Here is a 21,782-nt window from a genome sequence, read left to right as displayed (position 1 = left end):
TTGCCTTCCCTCTTGCCCAGTAGTGCTGTTTCTTTAAAAATCAGATAGATTTTGCATACTGGTATGAAACACTGTATTTTTTTTTCCACAGAGCTTTTCAGGAGAAAAGCTGAAAATTCTTAGTAACTTTTAACTTTATATGAGATCTGCATAGTGCAAATGATTTAACATGCAGTTAATTCTGGTCACAGAATAAAATTTGCCTTGCCATGCCTGTTCCCTTGGATAAAAACAAGGAGAGAGGAACTACGTATATAATAAGCCCTGTATATTCATGTATAAGCAAATTTTTCCAAGTTTAGGCCATTTTGTTATTCAACCAAAAGTAAGAAAGAACTTCTAAGTTTGGATCAACCTTCCTAACATATTACTCACTAATAAACCACAGCAAAGATGAGGACTTCTAAAGCTGAAATGCTCTTCTAAAAATATAGATTGTCAATATTACGTTGGACCTTATTTAGGGACTGTGTGATGATAGCTTAGCTTTGTTTGCCTTCTGATTTTGGTGCTTTTGCAGGCATGGGGCCTTAAATGCTTTTCCTTTAAATAAAAAAAAAATATAAATAAGACTATTGTGAAATGATGTGATTCAAAATGCTGGGTAAGGGGAGGACTTGTAACAACGATATATTTTTAGTGCATCTTTATTTTTAATGCATTTAGCAATATAATACCCTTGAAGATAAAGCAAAACTAATTCAAGCTAATGCACAGAGACCGAGAACCCGTGATCGCTCAGGGACTGCAGCCAAGCAGGGAACTAGACGCTGTGGATCCGTGCTGATGCTATTATATCTTTGGCAAAATCTCCAGGGTAGGAAAGAGTATTTTGTTTTTTCTCCCCACCTGAACAGCTTCCTGACTCCATTCCAAGATGAGGCACTGTGCTCCTCCCCTAAACATCTTGTCTTTTTATGAGATGCCAGGAAGTGTCCTATATTATCAGGTTTGGGAGCTGGGTACAGGAACCTGTTTTTGCTTCCCCTTCTTCTCAATCCAGCAGTAGCTACGCACAAGCTCCTGACAAGACATCCGCGTGGAACTCCACATACTTGCTCACACACATAGCCAACCTTGTGCACTAAATCCATTAGTATTTGTCACTTAGAGGCTGGTTTTGAAAAGCAGTATTTTGCCAACAGTCTGCATTAAGCCCATATGGATATATAGCAAAAGAGCAATCTAAATATCATCCCTCAGCATTAGGTTTCCTTTGAGTCTTTCCGTATTCTAAGCTACAGGAGAGAACTGCTTTTCAGGAAAATGCAAATCCTAAATTAATCCTATAGCAAGTGTTTGCTGTGTTTGTGTTGCATCTCCCTTTTAGGTGATGGGGTACGCGAGAAACATGTTTGTGCTGTTAGGTTAGTTGTGCTTGTGTTGGCCCGGTGAGCAACAGTGATGCTTTCCAGGGAGCGTAGCTTCATTTCTAGTTCTGGTCTCCTACCTCTAGACCTGCACTCCTGTCAAAGGAGGAGCCTGAGTCTTTCCATAACGCTCTTTCTGAACGTAATCTTGGGATTAAGGGAGTGATCTTTGCTGGGGATGGTGGGAGTTTTTTCCAGTCTTTCTTAGCAAGAAGTCTGAGTTGTGTGTAAGGTAGAGGGTTTAAACCAAGGAGAGGGATGGAGAAGGTTTCATCTGGGCTCTAATTAAAATTTGCCATATGCAACATTTGGTGATGCTAGGTGCAGCAGGGTGAGCTGGGGACAGCACAGGGGCTTGTGGGGTGCTTCATTACACGGTTATACTTTTCCCAGATAATTTTATCGCCTGTTGTTATCGCCTGTCCAGCCTGTGAGGACCCACAGCTTCCCTGGGAGGCAACTGTCCCCACAAACTCTCCCCCTCCGCTTCCTCTCGCCGGTCCTGTTTGCAGCGTGCTGACAACTAGGCTGATCTCTCAAGCTGGCCATAACATTTCTTATGTTCTTGTCTCCCTGAAGCCTTTGAAGCTGCCTTACTTAGGCTATGACTATTTAATAAAGTTACTGTGTTTTCATACAATAGTTCTGAAAGAAATACCTAGAAAATGCATTGACAGCCACATAAATACCAGCACAGATGACTCCGTGCTGTGTGACTGTGAAAAACAAAATCAAACTAACAAATACATGGATCACAAAGACCAATATAAATCAGTCTGTGATAAAACCTGTCTGGAAGCAAGTATTTCCAAAATGGCCACAGAGTAGTTAGAATGAAGAGAGAAGCAAAGATTATTTTGAAATAGCTTAAATATGAAAGTGGTATGGTATGATAAAAGTTCATTAACATTCTGCAGTGAAGTATAATAGTAATTTATTGAAAATGGGGAAAGGTAAGTCAGGTTAGAGGCTTTGTTTGACCCTATACTGAGAACAGAGTCATCATATGTAATTCCCTGTTTTAGATCTTTTGTATTACTTGCTTTTAGTCTGTCATTTAGAATAATGAATAAAAGAATAAAAATTCCCTAAATTCTGACCTTGGCTTTAAATAATTACAAAAATACTTTATGTATTTTGTAATCACTTATCCCTTTACCAGTATAGACCATGCACAGCAGTGTGCAAATGATGCCTTGTCCAAACCCAGTCCTTGTGTAGAGACTAAATGGACACAGCCTAACGAGGAGCTCCAAAGGGCAGGCAGCAGTTGGCAGCACCAGATTTCACAAGTGTGTACATAACCTCTGATTAGATCGTGCTGTTATTGCCTGGGAAAATGAAGAAATGACACCTCAGCAGGCAAACACATTGCAACCTTAGTAAAGGCTCGTAGCTAAGGGAGCTTTCTACTCATTCCTTAATTCACCTACTCCTAATGTATGCAGGTGCATTTTGCTGTATGAAGAAAAATTGGGAATATAAACTTTGCATTTAAATGACCAAGGAAGTCCATTAAAATCTTTTTTTTTTCTTTTTCCAAACAGAAGATTGTCTTTTGAAATTTCTTTCAAAAAACGGAGCTGATGAGGCTGCCTACCACAACAGAGGGTGATAACCATGCGGATAACATGGAATATCTATTGCCTGGCAGCTGATTTGAAAGTAGAAATGAAGCTTCCATCAAACCTTACCAAGTGTAGAGGCCGTGTTAGGTTAAAAAATGAGGTTTTTACCCTGAAATGCTTTTACAGTATGCTCTGGGACTGTGTCATGAAGCCCCAATATTTGTATGTTGGCATTTAGCCACAAAAAATGGATTAGTCTAATTATAGTATGACCTCTGAATCTGCTAAATTAGTTCCTTTTCAAAGTTGAATTATTCACATATCAAGTGTATGCTTATTACTGTAGCAAAGGGGCTTGTCACTTCTGACAGCTGGACTCGGAGCCTTCTTGCCTTTTGTCTGTTTGTGGTGTGTTTATGTATTAGTGCTTTAAAAAAATCTGGTGTTGCTAGAAATAAAACCATAGGCCTGTGCCAAGTAACTGCCTAGAGGGGAAAAAGCCCCACAAGAAAATCCAAACCAACCTCCTCCTTGGATGGTTCTCTGCGTTCAGCCCAAAGTACTTCACACAATGTACTTTTTTTCCTAGATGTCAGTTCACAGTGCTCCTGGTTGCTGGGGTTTTATTTACTTCTGTATGCTCACTCTGGTTTTATTTACTTCTATATGCTGTGAATGACTCCAGTAAACAAAAGCTGAATCTGTTTTCTGTAAGAGTTCAAAGTTTAGGCCTGTATTTTTAGTGTTGTCTGTTGTGCATAGAAAAATTAATACCATGTTTTATTGGTCATATTTGACCAACAGAAGAAAATGTGGATAATATGAGAATTTTTTAGACTATTTTGTTAGTGCTCTTTTAAACAAAGAGAAAAAGCAGGTAATCTCACTGGAACTTTTTTTGTGTATGTGTTTCTAATTTGGCAGGCAGCATGTTAAACTTCTTTGATAAAGTGTAAAACTCAGAGGAGAATCACTTAGTAGCAATAAAAAGAGAAAAGCTAAAATATTTAAGAGGTCAAATCAGCCAGCAGTTGCCTTTGTTTTGTCTGTTGGTTAAAATGTGTTGGTTAAAAATCTACCTGTGTGCCGTTTTCTCATACCTATATGGCAACTATAAAAGCTCCAGGCAGGTGATTTTATGAAGGCCAGCAGGGCTAAGTGAGTAAACCCAGTTATGGAGATGCTCCAACAGCTTCTTTTGTTAATTTTCTAACTTAGAATTTAAATAAATTGCATTTTTCAGTAGCTCTTTTATGTAGTAGCTCTTTTAAGTAACACACAGCAGTTGCCTAAATTTTTCCTCCTGGAGTTCAAGCCCTGCAGAGGCTTTACTTGCTGCTAACTGTTTTAACCACTGTTCCCTAGTTAAATTCCAGCTTAAATAGTTGTTTCCTGCCTGTTAATATTCCTCTGGCCTCCTAGTAGTCGTGGAACCTGTAGTCCAGCGTGGCTGCTGGGACAGTCCATGCCCTGTTACTTTCCTTGGCTGTTTCATTAGTGGGAGATGGATCTAAGCCACTCAGTTTGCATATTCCTTTGATAGCTTTCCAAATGCCACATACAGTAGAGAACTACATATACAATTGCTTTAACTGTCTCAGATTTTGTTTGTAGCCTATTCCTGGGAGCAGTAATGACATTTAATGACTGAATATAAGATACAGAAAATGTGGCAATCAAGGTAGAAAATTTTCAGCTGCAGTCAAGAGTATGGTAGAAAAATGTAAATATTGTTTTATTAAGAATTTCGTATGTTTGTATTTGCATTTTAATAATAAACTCTATCCTGAGTAGGAGGCATAGCTTTGTAGGTGCTCTGCAGAACAAAATTAAAGTCTGAGTTACATGACTAATGAATTCAAAGGCAGTAGAAATACTCTAGCTTTGAACTGTGTATCGTGCATGGGAGACATTCTTGTTAGAGAGAGCCTTTAAAATATAGCGTGTGGCATCTGCTGGGTCAAGAGAGTAACACTAAGCACGTGGATTTTTGTTACAAAATCCCAGGCTCTCACTCCTCTGTTTTAAGGAAAATGTAGAGATTTGGGCTGCACGGCCCTGCCCCGCTCAGGTTTGCAGACGTGTAGAAGTAAATCACAGAGCAGAGCCACGGTGGGGCCACCAGGGCGCCCGGCCCACAGACCCTCTTCATAACAGCTACATTGTGTGGGGAGGCCTAACATTAACTTCCTAATTAACTCCTTTATTTTATTTTTTTTTCTCCAAAGGACATTATTTGGAGCCCCTTTCCTCTCCTTCCTCCCAAGCAAATAAGTCAGATTAATCTACCCCTCCCGAGCCCCCTTGGTTGTCATAAGGAGGCATAAGCATTCGGGATTCGCTTCCTACCTGGCCTTGGTGAATTTTCATGACAGTTCAGCAAGGCCAATTTAACATTAGCAGTAGAGGCTTCACTCCAGTGCACTCCTCTGCTGTGAGGAGAAGCTTGCACACTCTTATTTCTGGTTCATTTGTGCCAAGTAATAGTCCTCCTGTATATAATGACTTCTTTACACTGCCTCCACATTTTCACTACTGGAAATGTTTTCATTGCATTGTTTCATTAAATAAACCATTGAAACTTATGTATAGTTAATCAAAATATCAATGGGAAAGTAAATATGGAAAGGGGAATTTCATTGAAGATCAATTTTATCCTCTTAATTGCATTTTTGGGAACAGTATTTGCACTCTAGGCCTATGTCCTCAGTGACCAGTACTATGAGTTTTTCGGTGACAGTTACTTGCCATTTGAGGGGCATAAACTATGGCCCTAGCAGGGACATGCACGTTTATTTGCCACCTTTTCCAGTGCGATGATTGCAATGCCCAGGGAGAGAGCTGTTCCCGTGCGTGTGGGATTGTGCCGGCGCGGCCGCGCGTTCGGAGCGCCCTCGCCGTGCCCGCAGCGCGCGGGTGCCTTGTTAGATAAGGTCGCAGGGTGAAGCGCGTCCAGGGGCGCGCGCCTCCCATCGCTGCAGGACCGACCAGCCCTGTCCCATGGGCCTCTAATTAGGGTAGATTAAGGACCGGAGCTTCCCTCTATTCGTCTGTGCCTTCCCATACTAGCTTGGTGTCTATCCCGGGGAACCGGTCACAGCACTGAAAAATTAATTTCACAGTACGTATTTGATAGTCCCCACAGAATTATGTCTTCAGAGGCATAAAAACTATGTGTGACCGATCCTTTCTTGCCCTCCGATGGCAGCAGTTTTGAGTCGAACCCTCCTCATCAGTGCCCCAGCTCCTAGGATTTATTAATGTTCCCTGGCAAAGGAACTGTTGCAGTGGATAGAGAGCAGGATCCAAAGAGGCTGCCTGTTGAATTTGCAGAGTGATTAAGGACAACTGTTGCCATCCTCGCCACCTCCTAGACAGCAGAATGATAGTGCAGTTGCCCTGCCTGTTAATAAATTCATGTATTCAAGAAACAGCTTCAGAAGCGCTGCCAGAACACTTTTTTTTAAAAAAAGAAAAATAGAATGGAAATCATTTGTGTGGTGTTTATCATATTTCTTCCTTGAAGCCATTGTCAAATAGATCTCAGGCTTGGATTTCTAACATCTGTTGTGCCACTCACTGTTGGATGATTTTGATAATCTTTCCTGATAGATTGCTCCAGCGGAAGGTTTGGTGTCTATACTAAAGAAGAGAGATGACAGGGAAGGAAAAACAATTGCTCAAGTTCAGCAGAGACAAACAAAGAGAAGAGTGCGATTCCAAGAAATGGAAGACACATTAGATCAAGGTATTTTAAAGCTATTAACTCATGGGACATGTTCTTGGGGGGCGAATGAAGTTGGCCTTTTTGCTCGCAGGAGCAATGTGGACATGCAGGGCACGTACATACTTGGCTTTTAACAACTCAATGAAGAAATAGGTACAGGTGATTGATCAAAGATTATTTTGCACCAGCTTTGGGTAACAAGGATGCGTAAGGATATGGTGAGTATGTTTCCCTTTTAAAGATCAGTTAGACTGAAGCCATAGGGATTTTCTTCCCCTGCAACTGACTGATTTGTGAGTGATGTCTGATGGATGTCCCTTCATTAATGCTTAGGGCTTAGAGGCAGGAGGCACAGGTTTTGTCCCTGAATCTAATCAGTGCAGGTAAGGAGGGAGGCAAAAGAAACTGTTATGTTTTATCACAGATAGCCTTCCAGGCCTTTCTGCTAGGCAGTGGGATTGCAGAGCCTCAGATTCGAACTGTGCTTTGAACAGGCATGTACATTTGCTACTAGTTGGTTGAAGTATTCTTAAACTTGATTGAACAGCTCATTATCTTTTGGTGGGCCAATTCACCTCACTTAAAATACTGTTTATTGTTTTGCAGTGCTTTTTATTCACATAGCCTATTGCTGTTACTACAGAAGACGTCATAATAGTAGCTGCAGTAGAAGTCATTTTGTCTTTAGGTAGCAGGGGCAGATAAAAAGACTGTTTTCCACATAAACTAAGGGTTTTCTTTTCTCACTCTGAAGAAATTACTGCTTCTCATCATGTTGTCCTTTAAAACTAGATCTTATCATATTTAGAGATCATCTAAACCAAAGGAAACCATAATGTATGCGTCATGATGAAGCAGCAGCTTGAAACTTAAGGGTTTTTTTACCCTTTTGAGTGGTAATTCCTGGGTTATGGTTGTTGCTAGTGGCACACACAACCAGCTGGGCTGCTTCTGCCTGTGGGATATCTGAGGAGACAGAGTTTGTCTCCATTTTTCTGCCCTAAAGTGCTGAAAATTGCTGGTTCCCCACAATAACCTGAAAAAGAGGGAGTTTGCAAGTGACTTGGGATCACTTGCAAATGAGATAAGTCTTGGTAACAGGGAAGTTTCCAAACATCCTAGATTAGGATAAGCTGTGATTGAGGTGAAGCCATTTCTTTGCTTTATTTTTTGGTTATACTGAAATTAAAGGAAGTGCAGGAGCTTGATGTATACTGGAAGGTATCTTCTCTTGCATTTTCTTGGTAGGATGTTAGGGAACATGTGTGGGAGGGGATCCCATTCACATCTGAAACTTTGAGGAAATCAAACCTGGCCACTGGTTGTGAAGGAAAAATATTCTGATTTCACATAAAACATTTGAAACATTTTCTGAACTTGGCAAAGCAAAACAGACCAAATATCTCCAAAAGACTTGCCTATCAATGTCTGTTTTCCCCTCTTCAACAAGGTTTACAGTGTAATTTTAAAACTAGTAAACTCTAGAATATGGGGACCCATAAGAATATCAATTTTAATAAAGCTTTGATTTCTATTGTTTTTTTAGCCTACCCTCGAGATTTTGCCTCTATTCTTGCAGTGAAAATGTGGGAGTAAATACAAACTGTTCACTCAAGCGCATTCATTCACAATACAAATGAACAAAGGATGCTTCCGTTTATTTTATTTTCAAAGCTGTAATCTCATTTCACGTATTTCCATGAGGGAAGGCTTTGGTTGTGCTGCCATCCTCATATTTATGCTGTTGTGCTCCAGTATAGCATAACTCCACAAGTGAAATAAGCAAGGAAAGGTGAGCAGGTTGCAGAAGTGAAGCTATAGAGTTACTTGGGCTGAGAAGGGTCATTTGTTTCCGCCTAGACAGCAGCACTGTGACGTGTTGAGCATCAGTGTGCAAGTCTACCTCCTGACCAGTTTGTGAGCCAAACCCATCTCAGATTTTCTCTCACACATTTTTATTGTTTTGCACATTGTCCTTTTTCACACGTTCTGCTTTTGCATTTACAGACGAAGCGGCTGGCGGCTCCTGCATTTTGCTGGTCCTGCTGTGCATAGCGACTGTTTTCCTTAGCATTGGAGGCACTGCCTTGTACTGCACTTTTGGTGACATGGAATCCCCCATGTGCAAGGATTTTGCAGCCAACGTGGACTTCTATTATACACAGATATTGCAGCGTATGGAAGAACTTAAGCACTGGATAGCCTTCTCATAGCTGCAGTGGGCAGAGACACGCTAAGAGCTCACCAATGATTCCAGCGATTACTGGTAAAAGAAAAAGAGTGACTTCAAGTTCTCTGTAACACTTGCCACCTTCAGCCGATGTATATCTGGTGATGTACTCATACTTCTACTTATTAATCAAGAAAAGTCCTAGTTTAGCAATCAGGTGGCAAAATGTTCCCATCCTAAGCTGTAGCAGTGTGGTATGGGAGAGCAAAAAGTCGTTCTCATCACCATTTTGAGCAGCTTTTCAACATCTTGAGCAAGTGAAGAAGAAAGAAGAAAACTGACTCTCTTCTCTATCTGCTCTCCCATTGCCACACATTGTGTAAGCAATCTCTGGAAGCTTAGTGAAAGGACATCTTTGATTTACAGCTGTTTGTGCAAAGGTGTTGCCTCCAGCTATCATGCAATAAGTCTGTGTTTTATGAAAGCATTATTTTTCTTCTAAGTCATACTGTTTTTCTCCATTTTAATTCTCCTGGTGAGCCATGTAATAATTTGGGTGGAGTGAGAAGAGTGCAACGACATTCACGGAGCCCTCATTCTGGGATAAAGAGGCTGACTATGTATCTTATAACTTATGGTGAATATCATGAGTGGGATAAATCTGCTGGCAGATTTCACTAGATTTCCTGGAACTTTATTCCAAATATTGTGTGAGCTGTTTTAGAAATAGAAGGTTAAAAAGGAAAATCATTGGTCTCACTGAGCACAGAAACAAAAGTAGGATATTTAGTAAATTATTCATATTAATAGAAAAGTGGCTTTTCTATTAATGGTGGTAATTCAAGTGGCAATTTATAAGCACCTGGAAGTAGGTGTCAGGCTAACTGGTTTTCTTTCCAGCCGTGTCACTGATGTGCAGCAATCACTTGGTGCCTCAGTTTCTCCTCTGTAAATGGGGAATAATGACCCTTGCCTTGTCTGTGAATATTTATTGGAATTAGGACTCATGCCTGATTCTCTTACACTCCAGATGAGTGCACAAGATCACTGGACTAAGGGGCTGCAGTTTCTCTCAATGAGGGAATGTTAACGTAACGTGGGACTGATCCAACAGAAGAAATTCAGATGCAGGAGAGGGTGACAGTCCAGGGCACTCCTTGGTGCAGGCAAAGCACATCTGCATCTATTTGGCCCCGCAGTTTAGACACTTGTAAAATCGATTCTCTCTTTTTCTATCTGCTATACAAACAAGTTTAGATCAGTAAAAAGAATAATTTTAAATGGGTATTTTTATCACATGGTGCTCAGCAGCCCTCGCTGTGCTGTGGTGTGTGAGAGAAAGGCTGACGTGGCTGTTGAAGTCAGAATTATATACACGGGCCTTGGGCCCACGCGGTGGTCAAGATGTGGCAGCTGGTCCCGCACAGATAACAGCCCAGCCTGGCTGAGGGTGTTAGTGTGAAATGATCCCTTTACACCTCAGGATACTGCATTTTGAGGGGCCACTTCACTCCACTCAGTGATTTCCTGCTTACTAACATTGTATGATGCAGTATGTTCAGGTTTAGAATATTATTTTGTAAAATACTACGAAGTGAAATCCTCGAGATATTGCTCAGAATGATAAGCATTAAATGATCATGCTTTCTGGCATTTGCAGGCAAATCGTCCCTCTAGTGAGCTTGGTTGTTCCTAATGCACTGTTACATTTAACGGGTTTTTAAAGTTAAAATCACCTTTTCTAGAATAAATTGCATGTGTGATTTCTCTTTTTATTTTCACAGCTGAGACTCTTTATACCATAGGGAGCCTCATTTGCAGCTTTATATTAAAACTATCTGATTTAAAATGCCCAAATTAATGAAAACTTTTGCTCTCAAAAGAAAGCAAAAGAACAATAATTTGGTATATTTTTTGTTGCGACAGAGTATTACAAGGCTGGACTAATATAAAGGAGAAAGGGAAAGACACTTTTGTATCTCTTAAGGGTTACTGACTGGTTCAGTTTATTGCTTTAAGTTTGGGTATTTATTTAGTTTTTATTTTAAAAATCTTTTTTTTTTTTTTTTGCTAATTTACTTAAGAGTAATGAAAAAGCATGCATTCAATTAAAAATGTATTTATAATTACTGTGCAATTAGAATATATATGGGGTTTCTGCAACTCTGCATTGAGCATTTCAGGATATTAAGTTTACTCCTAGAGCAGCAACTGTTGATTTTAGTTTAAAAAACTCTTTAGTTCTCATGCACTTCATCACCAAAAGAAGATCAAGGGGTATAGATAGAACTATTTATGCAGAAGTATATCGAATACGAAGATCAAAGATCCTGTACTTCTAGGTTCATTTTATTAAAACTATTTTAAAATAATTATTTTATTCAAACCCGTAAAACTGGTGAAAGTCCAGCCTAGTTTTAGGTTGCCAGCCCAGGCCGAGGCCCTCGGGACGCGGGGGCGCCGCGCGCAGCTGCCCCGCTCCTCCGCTGTCCTCCTCTCTTCTTCTCAAGTACTTGAATCCGATAAAACTATTTGGTTTATCTTTTATTTGGCGTCCCTTTATAGAAGGCCGTTGGGACTAACTCCTGCTTCACGTGACGCCGCCCTGGGACAGGAGCTTCCCTCGTCTGTGCTGAGTTATCCCGCTAAGCTCCTTAGCGCTGCACTCAAGCCCAGCCCAGCAGGGCCTTCCTCCGTGTTCGGCTCCCTTCGGGTTGCTGAGACTGACCCGAGCGCCCGCCACCCCGCAGGCAGGGGCATCCCGGCCGAAAGAAAGAGTTGATTTAAGCAGAAATTCTCGTGCCTCTCTTGTTGTAAAGTGACGAGCAACAGTTAAAGCTGTTGTGAGCAACAGTTAAAGCTGTGGTAAGACGCAGCCGGAGGAGCAAGGATTTCCCCACGCCACTTCTGGCATTTTGCAGCCTTTTGTGTATGACAGCTTTAATTCATTCGGTGTCATTCCCTTCAGTTGTTTGTATGGGTTTTCTGCCTGGCAATAGCAGGGAAATATTATGCCCTTATAAAACTGTGGGTAGTTTGTAGAAAAATTCAGGGAATGGTCCCAGTACTTGATGGTAGCTCAAACTCATTCTGTGAAAAATGCCTGTATTTCAAGCTGATGCTGTACTGCTTTCAAAGGAGAAAGCTGTGGTCAGTTAATCAGCTGCAGCACTCTATTAGAAACCCCCACCTTCTTTTATTTTTATTTATATATTTATATGTTTATATGTATGTATACATATGTACATATAAATATATGTATATATAGAGAGAGTGGTTCTCCTAGTAGAGCAAAAGCAACAAGTTTCTTGCTGTAGATTCAATATAAGGAGCCCAAAAAGAGCTTTCTGGGGTCATGATTGCACCCCTTCCCAAAGAGGGGTGTTCCACCACAGCAGGAAGAGCTGCTCTCGGCCACAGCGTCGCAGGCTGGGCGCGTTTCCAGAACAGCGTCAGCGAGAAGGTGTGGTTGCCACAGCCCTTGAATGCCAGCAGAAGCTTGTAGCCTAGGCACACTCAGTGTTTTAAAATCTTTCCCATTATCTTTATGTTCATGCTTGGAGGAAAACATGGAACTCGGTTACAAACAGCGGGAAGTAGCTTGACCAAAAGGGAGACTCTGGTTTAGGGCTTCCTGGGAGTAAAGGACAAGTCCTCTCAATGACCAAAAGGGATGTTACACTCCTAAGAAAACATGGTTGCCTAATTTGTACCGTAATGTAAAAACAAGACCATCTGAAAGGAGTAATAGCTATTTGTAACAAATTTAACGTTAGCTTCCTTTAGCAAAAGGAATAACAGTTGTGTTTGAAACCATCACCCAAGCTTGTATTTTGAATACTGTAGCAAAAAATAAAAATAAAAACTGTCCCAAAGAAAACATATGAGCCTTTTTGGGTACTGTGATTTCTAAATGTATGAAAAAAAATGTTAATTTCACAAATGCTTTGTGAAATTGAAGTAAATGAGCAGTATCTCAACTGAGAATTTTGTGGTCAAACTCAAAACGGAGTGGTAAATGAGAATAATTTGCATGAGGTTCGGTTTTGGTTTTAATGTAAGATTCTTGAATTCTTTGGTCCATTTGTCTTTGTTTTAAGAGCTAAAGGAAAAGCCACAGAGCTCAACCACTTTGTATAGGTGTGTATGAGGTACTACATGTTACGTTATTGCTTCATTCGGAAAACAGATTAACAGATACAGAAATCCTAGCAACTGAGTGGAGGGCCAAGTTAGTGACCACAGGCCAATTTGCACTTTGAATTAAGTTAAAAAACAAAACAAAACAACTCCAAGTCAACCCAGCCCATCCCAGTGGCTTCTGGTTTGAAGAGAAGAATACCAGCCCTGTGTTTTCCAACATCCCCTCCCTTGGCCTTCACCCAAAAGCCAGTCAATGAGGCCACCCAGAATTTTAGGCTGGCTTAAAACATCGTGAGCTCTGAAGAGCAAAATAGCTGCTTTTGTTATCTTTTAGTTTTGTGTTTTCAAGTTGTTCCTTATAGCCTCAAAGAGTGAAAACTAGAATTTAAAAGAAAATAAGCAGAGACCTTGGTATAACTTCACTGAAACTTGTGAGGCAAACTAACCATAGTCTGCCAAACCTGGAGATGAGGGCTGAAAGTGGCCTTTCTCAGTAGAAAAAAAATTGTTGTTGTAAACGGTTCTTCTTTAAAAAATAACATCTTCTGTGAAAAATAACAGGAAGAGAAGAAGATGCTTCATTTCTGAATCCTGATCTGGCTCCTGACCAGGGGCATTGTAGAAACTAGATGGGCTTCGAGTGCGTAGACACTACTGTGCTCATTGGGCACTGAGTTCACTGAACGTATTAGTCACTGCTTTCATCCCTTCGTTCTCTTCAACAAAGCAGCTAAGAAACTGTGGATCTGGTATCAGAGAAATTCAAAGGCCTGGTTCTGCAATGGAGCTCGTCCTGAGCTTGTTTTATACTGAAGCACACCCAAACTTCCAAAGGCCTGGCTAATACCAGACTATTAATAGCTATTAATATGTTGATCTGCTCTTTCTTGAAATCAAGCTTGAGTCCAGTTGAGTCAGTCAGCTCGCTCGCTGTCTTTCATTTTGGCCGAGAAGCTGTCTGGCAAAGTGTCATCTTTTAGTCAAACTGGGCCCCTGATGAGGGCCTCATTTGTCAGGCTCCTAGGGAAGTTTCCAGTAACACTTGTGTCAACTGACCCTTAATGGTCATGTCCCATTTCATTGCACAGGGCAGAAAATGACTGTAAAAACCCCACTATTGTGCTTTCATAGTCCAATCACTTCTACAGCTATTAGCAAAAGCAGCTTTCCGAGTGGGAGCTATTTGTTTCAGCCAGTGCCATGTGCTGAGCACTGCAGTGAGGAAACTATTGCTGCTCACGGGTTTGCTGAAACGTGACCTCATTTCATGACTGCTGTTTGTAACCCATTAACGTGGTGCCAAGGTGGTGGTTTTTAGAGGGCGGGCATCTTTTCAGCTTGTCAGCTTTCGTTCTGCTCTCCTGAACGGGTGTGTTTTCATAGGAAACTAATATTTGTATCAGAAGTGACAGTGAAGTCATATGTGTAACAAGAGGTTATACAACATGAGAAAACTTTAACTATATCAACTTTAAACCTAAAGATGTGTATTTTTGACTTTATTTTAGATTCATTCATCAGTTTTTCTTTGTATCTTTATATTAGAGTGATGGTAATGCAGTCTTCATCTTCTTCTCCCAGATTTTAAATTGGTGCTTTTTGTCAGAGATAGCACAAATCCTGCCACTTGTAGATGATTCTGAGAAACCTTGTGCCTTTACGACTTAATACTTTCAGTTCTTCCTTTTTGTTCTATATTGGAACACTTGATTTCCTTCTCCATCTCAATTAAAATTCCAAAGGGGAACGTTTTGAAGTTTTTTGTCCTGTTTATAGCAGGAATTCAAACTAAATTTTTGCAACTTGGATGTACACAAAACATGCTAAGAAGAAAGAATTCTCTAGGGATATGAGAGTTACAACTTTTCCTGAGCTAGGTGAATTCAGCGTATTTTAGAAAAAAACTCAGAAGGCTCTGATACAAGATGATAAAAATTATTTTTTGGTAAAGAATGACAAATATTTTTGATAGACATCTATCAATGATTTTATTTTTCTCACCTATATTTTATAGGAACAGAACACGATAGTTTAATGAGGGTGGGGAGGAGAGGGACTCATAATTAAAATGTTGCTGAATTCTTTCAATTCTTGGTAAGAATCTGTAGGAGGAATTTAAACGTTTTTGGCAAGATCACAAAGCAGAGAGAAGCAGTGTCTTAAATCCTGTCTTCTGATCTTCGCAACGGTTCTGCTGCCCATTTAGACAGCACAGGTTAGTGAAGATAAGTCAGCACTGTTTTTTGAATTATGTTCAGCTTTGATGACTTTCCTTAAAGATCTTATAGTCTGGTAAACTCGGGAAAAAAGGCTCTGTAGTCTTCGTGTTTCACTGCCTGCCCTTACTATTCATGCTCTGTTAAGCACCAGGAAAGTAAGAGGAGGAACTCTCCATTGGGAATTGCATTTAAAAAATCAAGCCTAGACCTCCCGGCTCTGTTGGGCTTCATACAGTACCTGTCGTGGTGCCAAAATCATTAGTGAAGAACCAACATAATGTGTGTCTGCAGAAGCAGTGGTGACCAGCACTGCCTCCCGGCAGGAATGAAGTCCTTGCGAGGCACAGCGATGCTTTGATCACTAAGTGGATGTTGTCATCACTGTCTACAAATGGGAAAGATGAAAACCTTTTCAGATGTCCTTGGCTTCCCTCAAAATGTCTTTAATACCATTTCTTTTCCCTTAAAATTTCTGTATTATTGAACATTCCCCCTTAGTTGAAGGAAAGAGGAAAATTAAGCAGTGTTAAACCCTTTTTCTTTTAACCTTGTCATATATCGCCTCTTACGTTATTCTATAAATAGGGCTTGGCTTTTCTGAGCCAATTCATTCCGGGGTAATATCCGAGGTTTTACCTACAAAAGCAAAATAGGTGAACGTTAGCAGTAAGTGCCTCATGTATTATAAAACAGACTCATCAGAAAGAACCTCTCCATATCAACATAAGCAGTCGGATAATGATCCTTGGAGTGAAATGACAGAATATTGCAAGTCTCACACAGCCCGCCCCCACTGCCAGCTCCGTCTGCCACTTGTTCATCTTCCTACCAGGACCTTTCACAGCTCTGCTTTCCCCGTGCAGAGCAGCCAGGGGGGCAGCTGCTCTTTCCTTTGCTCCTTTTAGCGCTGAGGTGGCCAGGAGCAGCAGGTCCCTCACAAGCAAAGAGAGCAGCCACGCTATGTCTGTGAATATCCCTAGGGTCCCGGAACTCCAAAGCAGCCTGTTTTTTGAAAGCTCCCTGCAGCTAGAGATCAAGGAGCTGCTGGATCCCTACGTATCTGTGCTGGCCTGGAGGAGATGCTCTTGCTGCATTATTTCCTGTGGGTGAGAGCCGCAGCCCTGCCTGCAAGTTCAGTGTTCTCCAGGCAGGGCATCAAGCGGCTTTGAGACCAGGATTTGAGATGGTACTGCCTGCAGAGCAGCACAGTAAAGAGAGCACAGCATCCCCCAGCCCTTTGAAAGGAAGTTCAAGGTGTTTTCTGTCCTGAGCATTGCCCAAAATGATTTAAGAATCTAAACCTGCTGGTCTTCTTTAATCAAAAAAATATCTAGTAAGGGACAGAGGACTTTAGAATCTCAGAAAAAAGGAATGATAGAAGCCATAGAAAACTAGCAGAAATGTTTTGAATGGAGGCACTATTGCCAAGACTGCCTCGGGATTGCAGGAAGATCAAGAAAGGCAGGCTTGAAAGAGGAGTTTCTTAAGAAAATGTGCTGCCCTCTGAGGCACTTATCATCACCGAGCACTTAACATCACAGTCATGAATTCAAAGATGCCTTTATAGGTTAAAGCAGGTCAAGATCATGGTAAGTTTAAAATTCAGGGTTGTAAAAGCTACATGAATTCTCCTCTGTTATTTTCCTGAATAGCACCCTGAGCTAGAAGAAGAAACATTTTCCCCTAGATTCCTTCCAGGCATCAAGGCCATTGGGCTTGGAAGCCCATAGGGTGAACTGAGAGCACTGCACACGAGGCTTTGGAGGCTCGAAAGCTAAGACAGAAGCTGAGGCAGACAGGTAGGTAGAAATAATTTTAAAGCCTTCATCTTGCTGTGTTTGGGGTTAACTGGGCAATGACGGTCTCTTTGAAGAGGTACCAACACACTGTGGTGTGTAATCCCAAATAAAGGAAGATTCCACAGAAGATTTACTATATTTTAAGTGTTTCTCTAGAGCTTTTTGTGCAGTAGATGGATTCCACAGCATTATGCTCCATCTCCAGTTTCACTGTTGTCCAGTGCTCTGTCTTCAATAACCTTTCTCTCAGAGATCTGCTTCTCAACACTCGCTGCAGACACAGCTTCAGACACCTCTTTATGGCACGAGCCATTGTGCCCTTCTCGTTACCGGTTTTGCTGCCCCAGTGCCCAACAGCCTCTCCATCCGCAGCACCTACAAGTGAATAAATGGACTAACACAGAATGGGAGGTGGGTAACTAAGCTGCTGAGAACCAATGTTCGGAATGCAGCCACATCTTCCCAACGACACAGGTTGTTAAACAGAGGTATCTTGATCAAGGCTCGAAAGCTTTTCGCTAGGTGTGTATGAGCACTTCCAGGCTTAGTGCTAGAACCAAGCCACAAAGCAAAGCCTGTACATTCACCTGTGTGGTTGGCTGACAAGACTGGTGTGATTTGCTGTAAGACAGTAAACTACGTTCGGCTTTTTAATGAGTAAAGCAGCAAGGCAGCTATATAAAGCAGATAATAACGCTGTTATTAAATTCATAGGAATTGGCCCAGCTTCCCTACAAACGTGTGAGAAGAGCAAAGGGCCTAGTCTAAGCAAGGCTAGAGTTGAGCAAAGCTTCCACTGTCCATGATGGATGGACGGAGCTACCGGTGCTGAGGAGGCAGGAGGCAGCAGGAGAGTTCGCCTGCTGCTCTGCAGGTCTGCAACGAGACACACTCATAGAATCACAGGATCCTAGGACATTAGGGTTGGAAAGGACCTTGGGGATCATCGAGTCTGATTGTAGATGAACTGGGAGGGATTCTTCTGCTGACACCTCAAGACCTACCTGGAGAGAGAGGTGAGGGCATAAAGACTCTGAGCAGCTGCATTTGATAGGGATGTTTTTGATAGAGCTGCATTTGAAAGGCAGATAAACCTGTCTGCTGTGGGGGCTGGGGAGAAGAGCTACAGCAATGAGGGAGACACTGCGGCTGCTGCTGCTGCTGCTGCTGCTGCTGCTGGAACTCCTGTGCTGACTCAGGCCTTGGTTTGATAAAGTCTGGGGGAGGGAGGGAAAAGAGAGTCCCTGGTGACAGAAGGTCTCTCACGGGTGCTGTCCTTAGCTCATTGCCATCTTCTGGGCATGTTCAACTCCTGGAATGTAACGTTAAACTGATGTTTCTGTAACATCTTCCCACGCGTCTTCCCCCATCTGGACAAGGGCATGGTGGAAAGGGGAAGTCTGGGTGTTTGTGCATGATGTTGAGGCTGTATGTGGTGATGGGAACACCACATCAGATGTACTGAGTGGGAACAAACACACAGATATTATGTTGTCAGTGATATATATAATTAAGGACTTGTGTCTCCTGACCCTTCAGTTGCACTGTGGTTGGACCCTTGTACAGATGCAAGAGAACAAGACTTCACTGGTTTATTCAGCTTAATCTTGAAGAGTAAAATGAGGAATAAATAAATAAAAAGATACAAACCAGCAGATAGGAAAAACACAAGGTAGCAAAGAGGGAGCTGAGTGAATGCTATTTACCATGTCCAAAAGGCAAGTCTTGCAGTCCTGACTCAGGACCTTGAGCAGAAATGATGCTGGGACAAAAATGATTTCTCATTCTTTCACCTGCTGTTCCATCCACAGTAGTTTTGCCAGAGCAAGGGCTTTCCAACTGGGATTATGGCATTAGCATCCAGATATTAGCACTGCAAAGGCAATGCATTGGTTTTATGGACGTCACACAAAAGGTATTAATTTGGGGAAAGAGGTTATTTTTGGCTGAAACTGGGATTTTTTTTTAAGTTATGTTACATAATGGCTATGTGGATGATCTCCTGTTGGATTTTACCCAAAGGGAATGTAAGTGACACTGAAGGGCTAAGTTACAAATGACACAAAATGAAAGAGAGACAAAGACAGAAAGAACCAGCTGTTTTCCAAGAATTAATGGCTTCAGAAGTGAAACGTGGCATTTGAAGAGGCTCCATGGGTTGAAATAGCACTCACTGGGAGAGCAGTTAAAATGGTGCTGAATTAGTTACTGCGGTGGAGAGAAAGGGTCGGGTGCATCAGTAACTCCAGCTCCCGTTTGCAGCGCTGATAAGATGCTGGCTTTGCTAAAAGGGAGTTAAGTTGTATCTGTCTCCAGGCTGCCACTTTATAAAGCTCTGGTTTGCACTGTACCCAGAGTGTTTCATCGTTTCAGGCAGCTTATCTGCTAAACTGGGGATAAGGCAGTATATGAGTAAACAGAGTAAGATGACAGTAAACAGGTAAGACGACAGTGGTTAAAAAAGCTTGGGTGCAAGATAAATGACTTGAGGAGATGGAGACACTACCATTATAGAGAAGGAATAGCAATATAAATAAGTACTTTATTGTGTGTTGTGACATGGCGTGAAGTAGCTGGGGGAGATGGATGACTAGGTGCCAATAACACAAACCTGGAACTTGGGAGACTCTGATTTAACTTCCCGCTCTTTCACAAATTCCTCAAATTCCTTTCACATCACCTAATCCTGATGTGTTTCAATGCCCCACACGTGTAACAAGAATAAATATCCTTATTTACACATCCTGATATTCCTTATGGTGAGTGGGGTCAGGGTATGCCCCTAGTGAAGCCTTTTAAGCAATATCAACATCAACTTTTCTGCAGATGTGATAGCTTTTTTCAGGGGGAATGTAAGAAAGAAATATTTTAAAATAGGAAGGCATATTTCAGTATCCCAAACAACTTTTGTGCTATGCTGTCAGATATGAAAATTATTGGTTTAATTTTTGTAGGCTTTTTTAAAAAATATGATAATGACTGGACTGTGAGATTTTATTGTTACTTTCAGCTAGCTGGGCCGAAGAGTTTAGAATTATAAATTGCTTTTACACCTTACCATTTCGCTGTGGAAGTGAGGGCTAAAAGCATCTGATACGTACAGTATCTGGACCTGTCAGTGCTTCCCATTTTAACCCACCTGCAACAGGGCAAAATTTTTAAAAGTTCTCATATTGCCAGTGTTTATCTGAAAAATAAACAAATTGTGCACAATGTCAACAGGCCATTTTTGAAAGTATTAGTATTAGAGGCTTTGAGAGATAATCTTAAAATGTCTGTCTCTCACACTACTAATCTTCACAGAGGTTAACCTTATTCCAAATGTGCCCCAAGGACAGTATGAGTATGAGGGATTTGATAATTTAGATGCATCAGGTTCACTGAGAAATTGCCCATCACAGGGCACATAGGAAAACCAGAAATAAACCTGTTAGGTGAATGCCCTGTCAGCCCCAGTTACCTGCTAAATTCAGCAAAATTCACCTCCCTGAGCCTGCCTGGCAGAGCTGCTGCTTTTAAGCACTCGTCGTGATTTCCAAGCGAGAGTGAGAAAATGGTGAGAGAACGTTTAGAAGGGCATTAATTCAATTAAAACATGTTGTATAACTGGATTTTCCTTGTAATGAAACACTCATTGCTGCTAATTTGTTCCAAATATGATGCTGGGAGAGAGAGAGAGAAGAGGCAGAAGGGCAGTAACTGCTTTAGTCCTTCCTTCAGGCTGTTTCTTGTTGTCTCCTTACCTCAAATATCTCGCTTTACAAAGACGAGTCAAAGAGTCCTGCTGCTGCTGCTGCTTATTTCTTTGTGAGGAGCGTTGCTTTATCAAGTAAATTGCTGATAGACTGGCCTTTAAATGTCATGAATGCATGTTATCATCAAAAGATGCTCACTTACCTTTGAGTTTTCTTCCCTAGGAAACGTTTGATTTAGATAAACTCCAAATTTCCACTGTAACTACATTTGAAGCCCCAAATCACCCTCAAAACAGCAAATGGTCTGAAGATGATATGTGTATTTGGCCTAAGGTGCACAAGTTTTTTGTCCACTGTAGTGCAAACTCCTCTCAAAATATTATACAGTCACGTTGGCAGAAATCATCTTGTATTCTTTGTATCTTTTTTAAAGTAATACCTCAGTATTTGAAATAAGAGCTTGAAAAGCTGCAGTAAGATTAGTGCTAATCCATCACTTGGGGTGTATAATTTCACAGGCAGAACACAGTGTAGAGGAGGCATTTGAAGCTGCATCCACTCACTGAACAGGCAGGCAGAAAGGATACTGAAGAACAGCTTCCCAGTGACCACAAGAATGGCAGTCCTTGGAGGTACCAGCATACTTTAATGTAATTAAAGACAATATGGTAATACATATGCAATAAAAGCCCAAATCAAACTGTACAAACAGCTTTATTTCTGGGATTTGGCTCATTGACTTAACCTTAACGAGCGGAGCTCCTCAGAGAAGCTGCAACAGAGCTGCAGAGCTTCTGCTTTACTTGGTAATACGCAGCTCCATGAGAATCAGAACACTTTGAAAATCAGGTCATTTTCTTTCAAAATGAAGTCAGCAAAATAGGAAAAAGCCTTTTGACAGTGTTGCAACATTATCTTTAGCTAGAACAAGGACAGTTTTTGAAATACCGGAACTGTTCTTGCACAGAAAGTCTTCTATGATTTTATTAAGGATGAACTTCCAATTTTTGGAGATATGCATTTTATTATATTTGCAGCTTAAAAGCACATGCTGTGTACAGGTCCTGATACCACCAAGACTTTTGCATGTG

The 21,782-nt window shown here is 41.3% G+C and overlaps 1 protein-coding gene across 1 annotated transcript in view; it reads left to right on the top strand.

The window, feature by feature from the left end:
- Positions 1 to 9,529, top strand: part of CNST (consortin, connexin sorting protein) — a 41,250-nt gene extending 31,721 nt beyond the window's left edge. The window contains exons 11-12 of the mRNA XM_026045897.1: positions 6,551 to 6,686; positions 8,673 to 9,529. Coding sequence (XP_025901682.1) covers positions 6,551 to 6,686; positions 8,673 to 8,878 — 342 coding nt within the window. The 3' untranslated portion in view covers positions 8,879 to 9,529. The remainder of the gene's footprint in view (positions 1 to 6,550; positions 6,687 to 8,672) is intronic.
- The last annotated feature ends 12,253 nt before the right edge of the window (positions 9,530 to 21,782 follow it).

The sequence above is a fragment of the Nothoprocta perdicaria genome, unplaced genomic scaffold, assembly GCF_003342845.1.
Source record: "Nothoprocta perdicaria isolate Ctin4 unplaced genomic scaffold, notPer1 scaffold_414, whole genome shotgun sequence".
NCBI classification, from domain to species: Eukaryota; Metazoa; Chordata; class Aves; order Tinamiformes; family Tinamidae; genus Nothoprocta; species Nothoprocta perdicaria.
The sequence above is the reverse complement of the archived record's forward strand: the minus strand, read 5'-3'. Positions and strand labels throughout refer to the sequence as shown.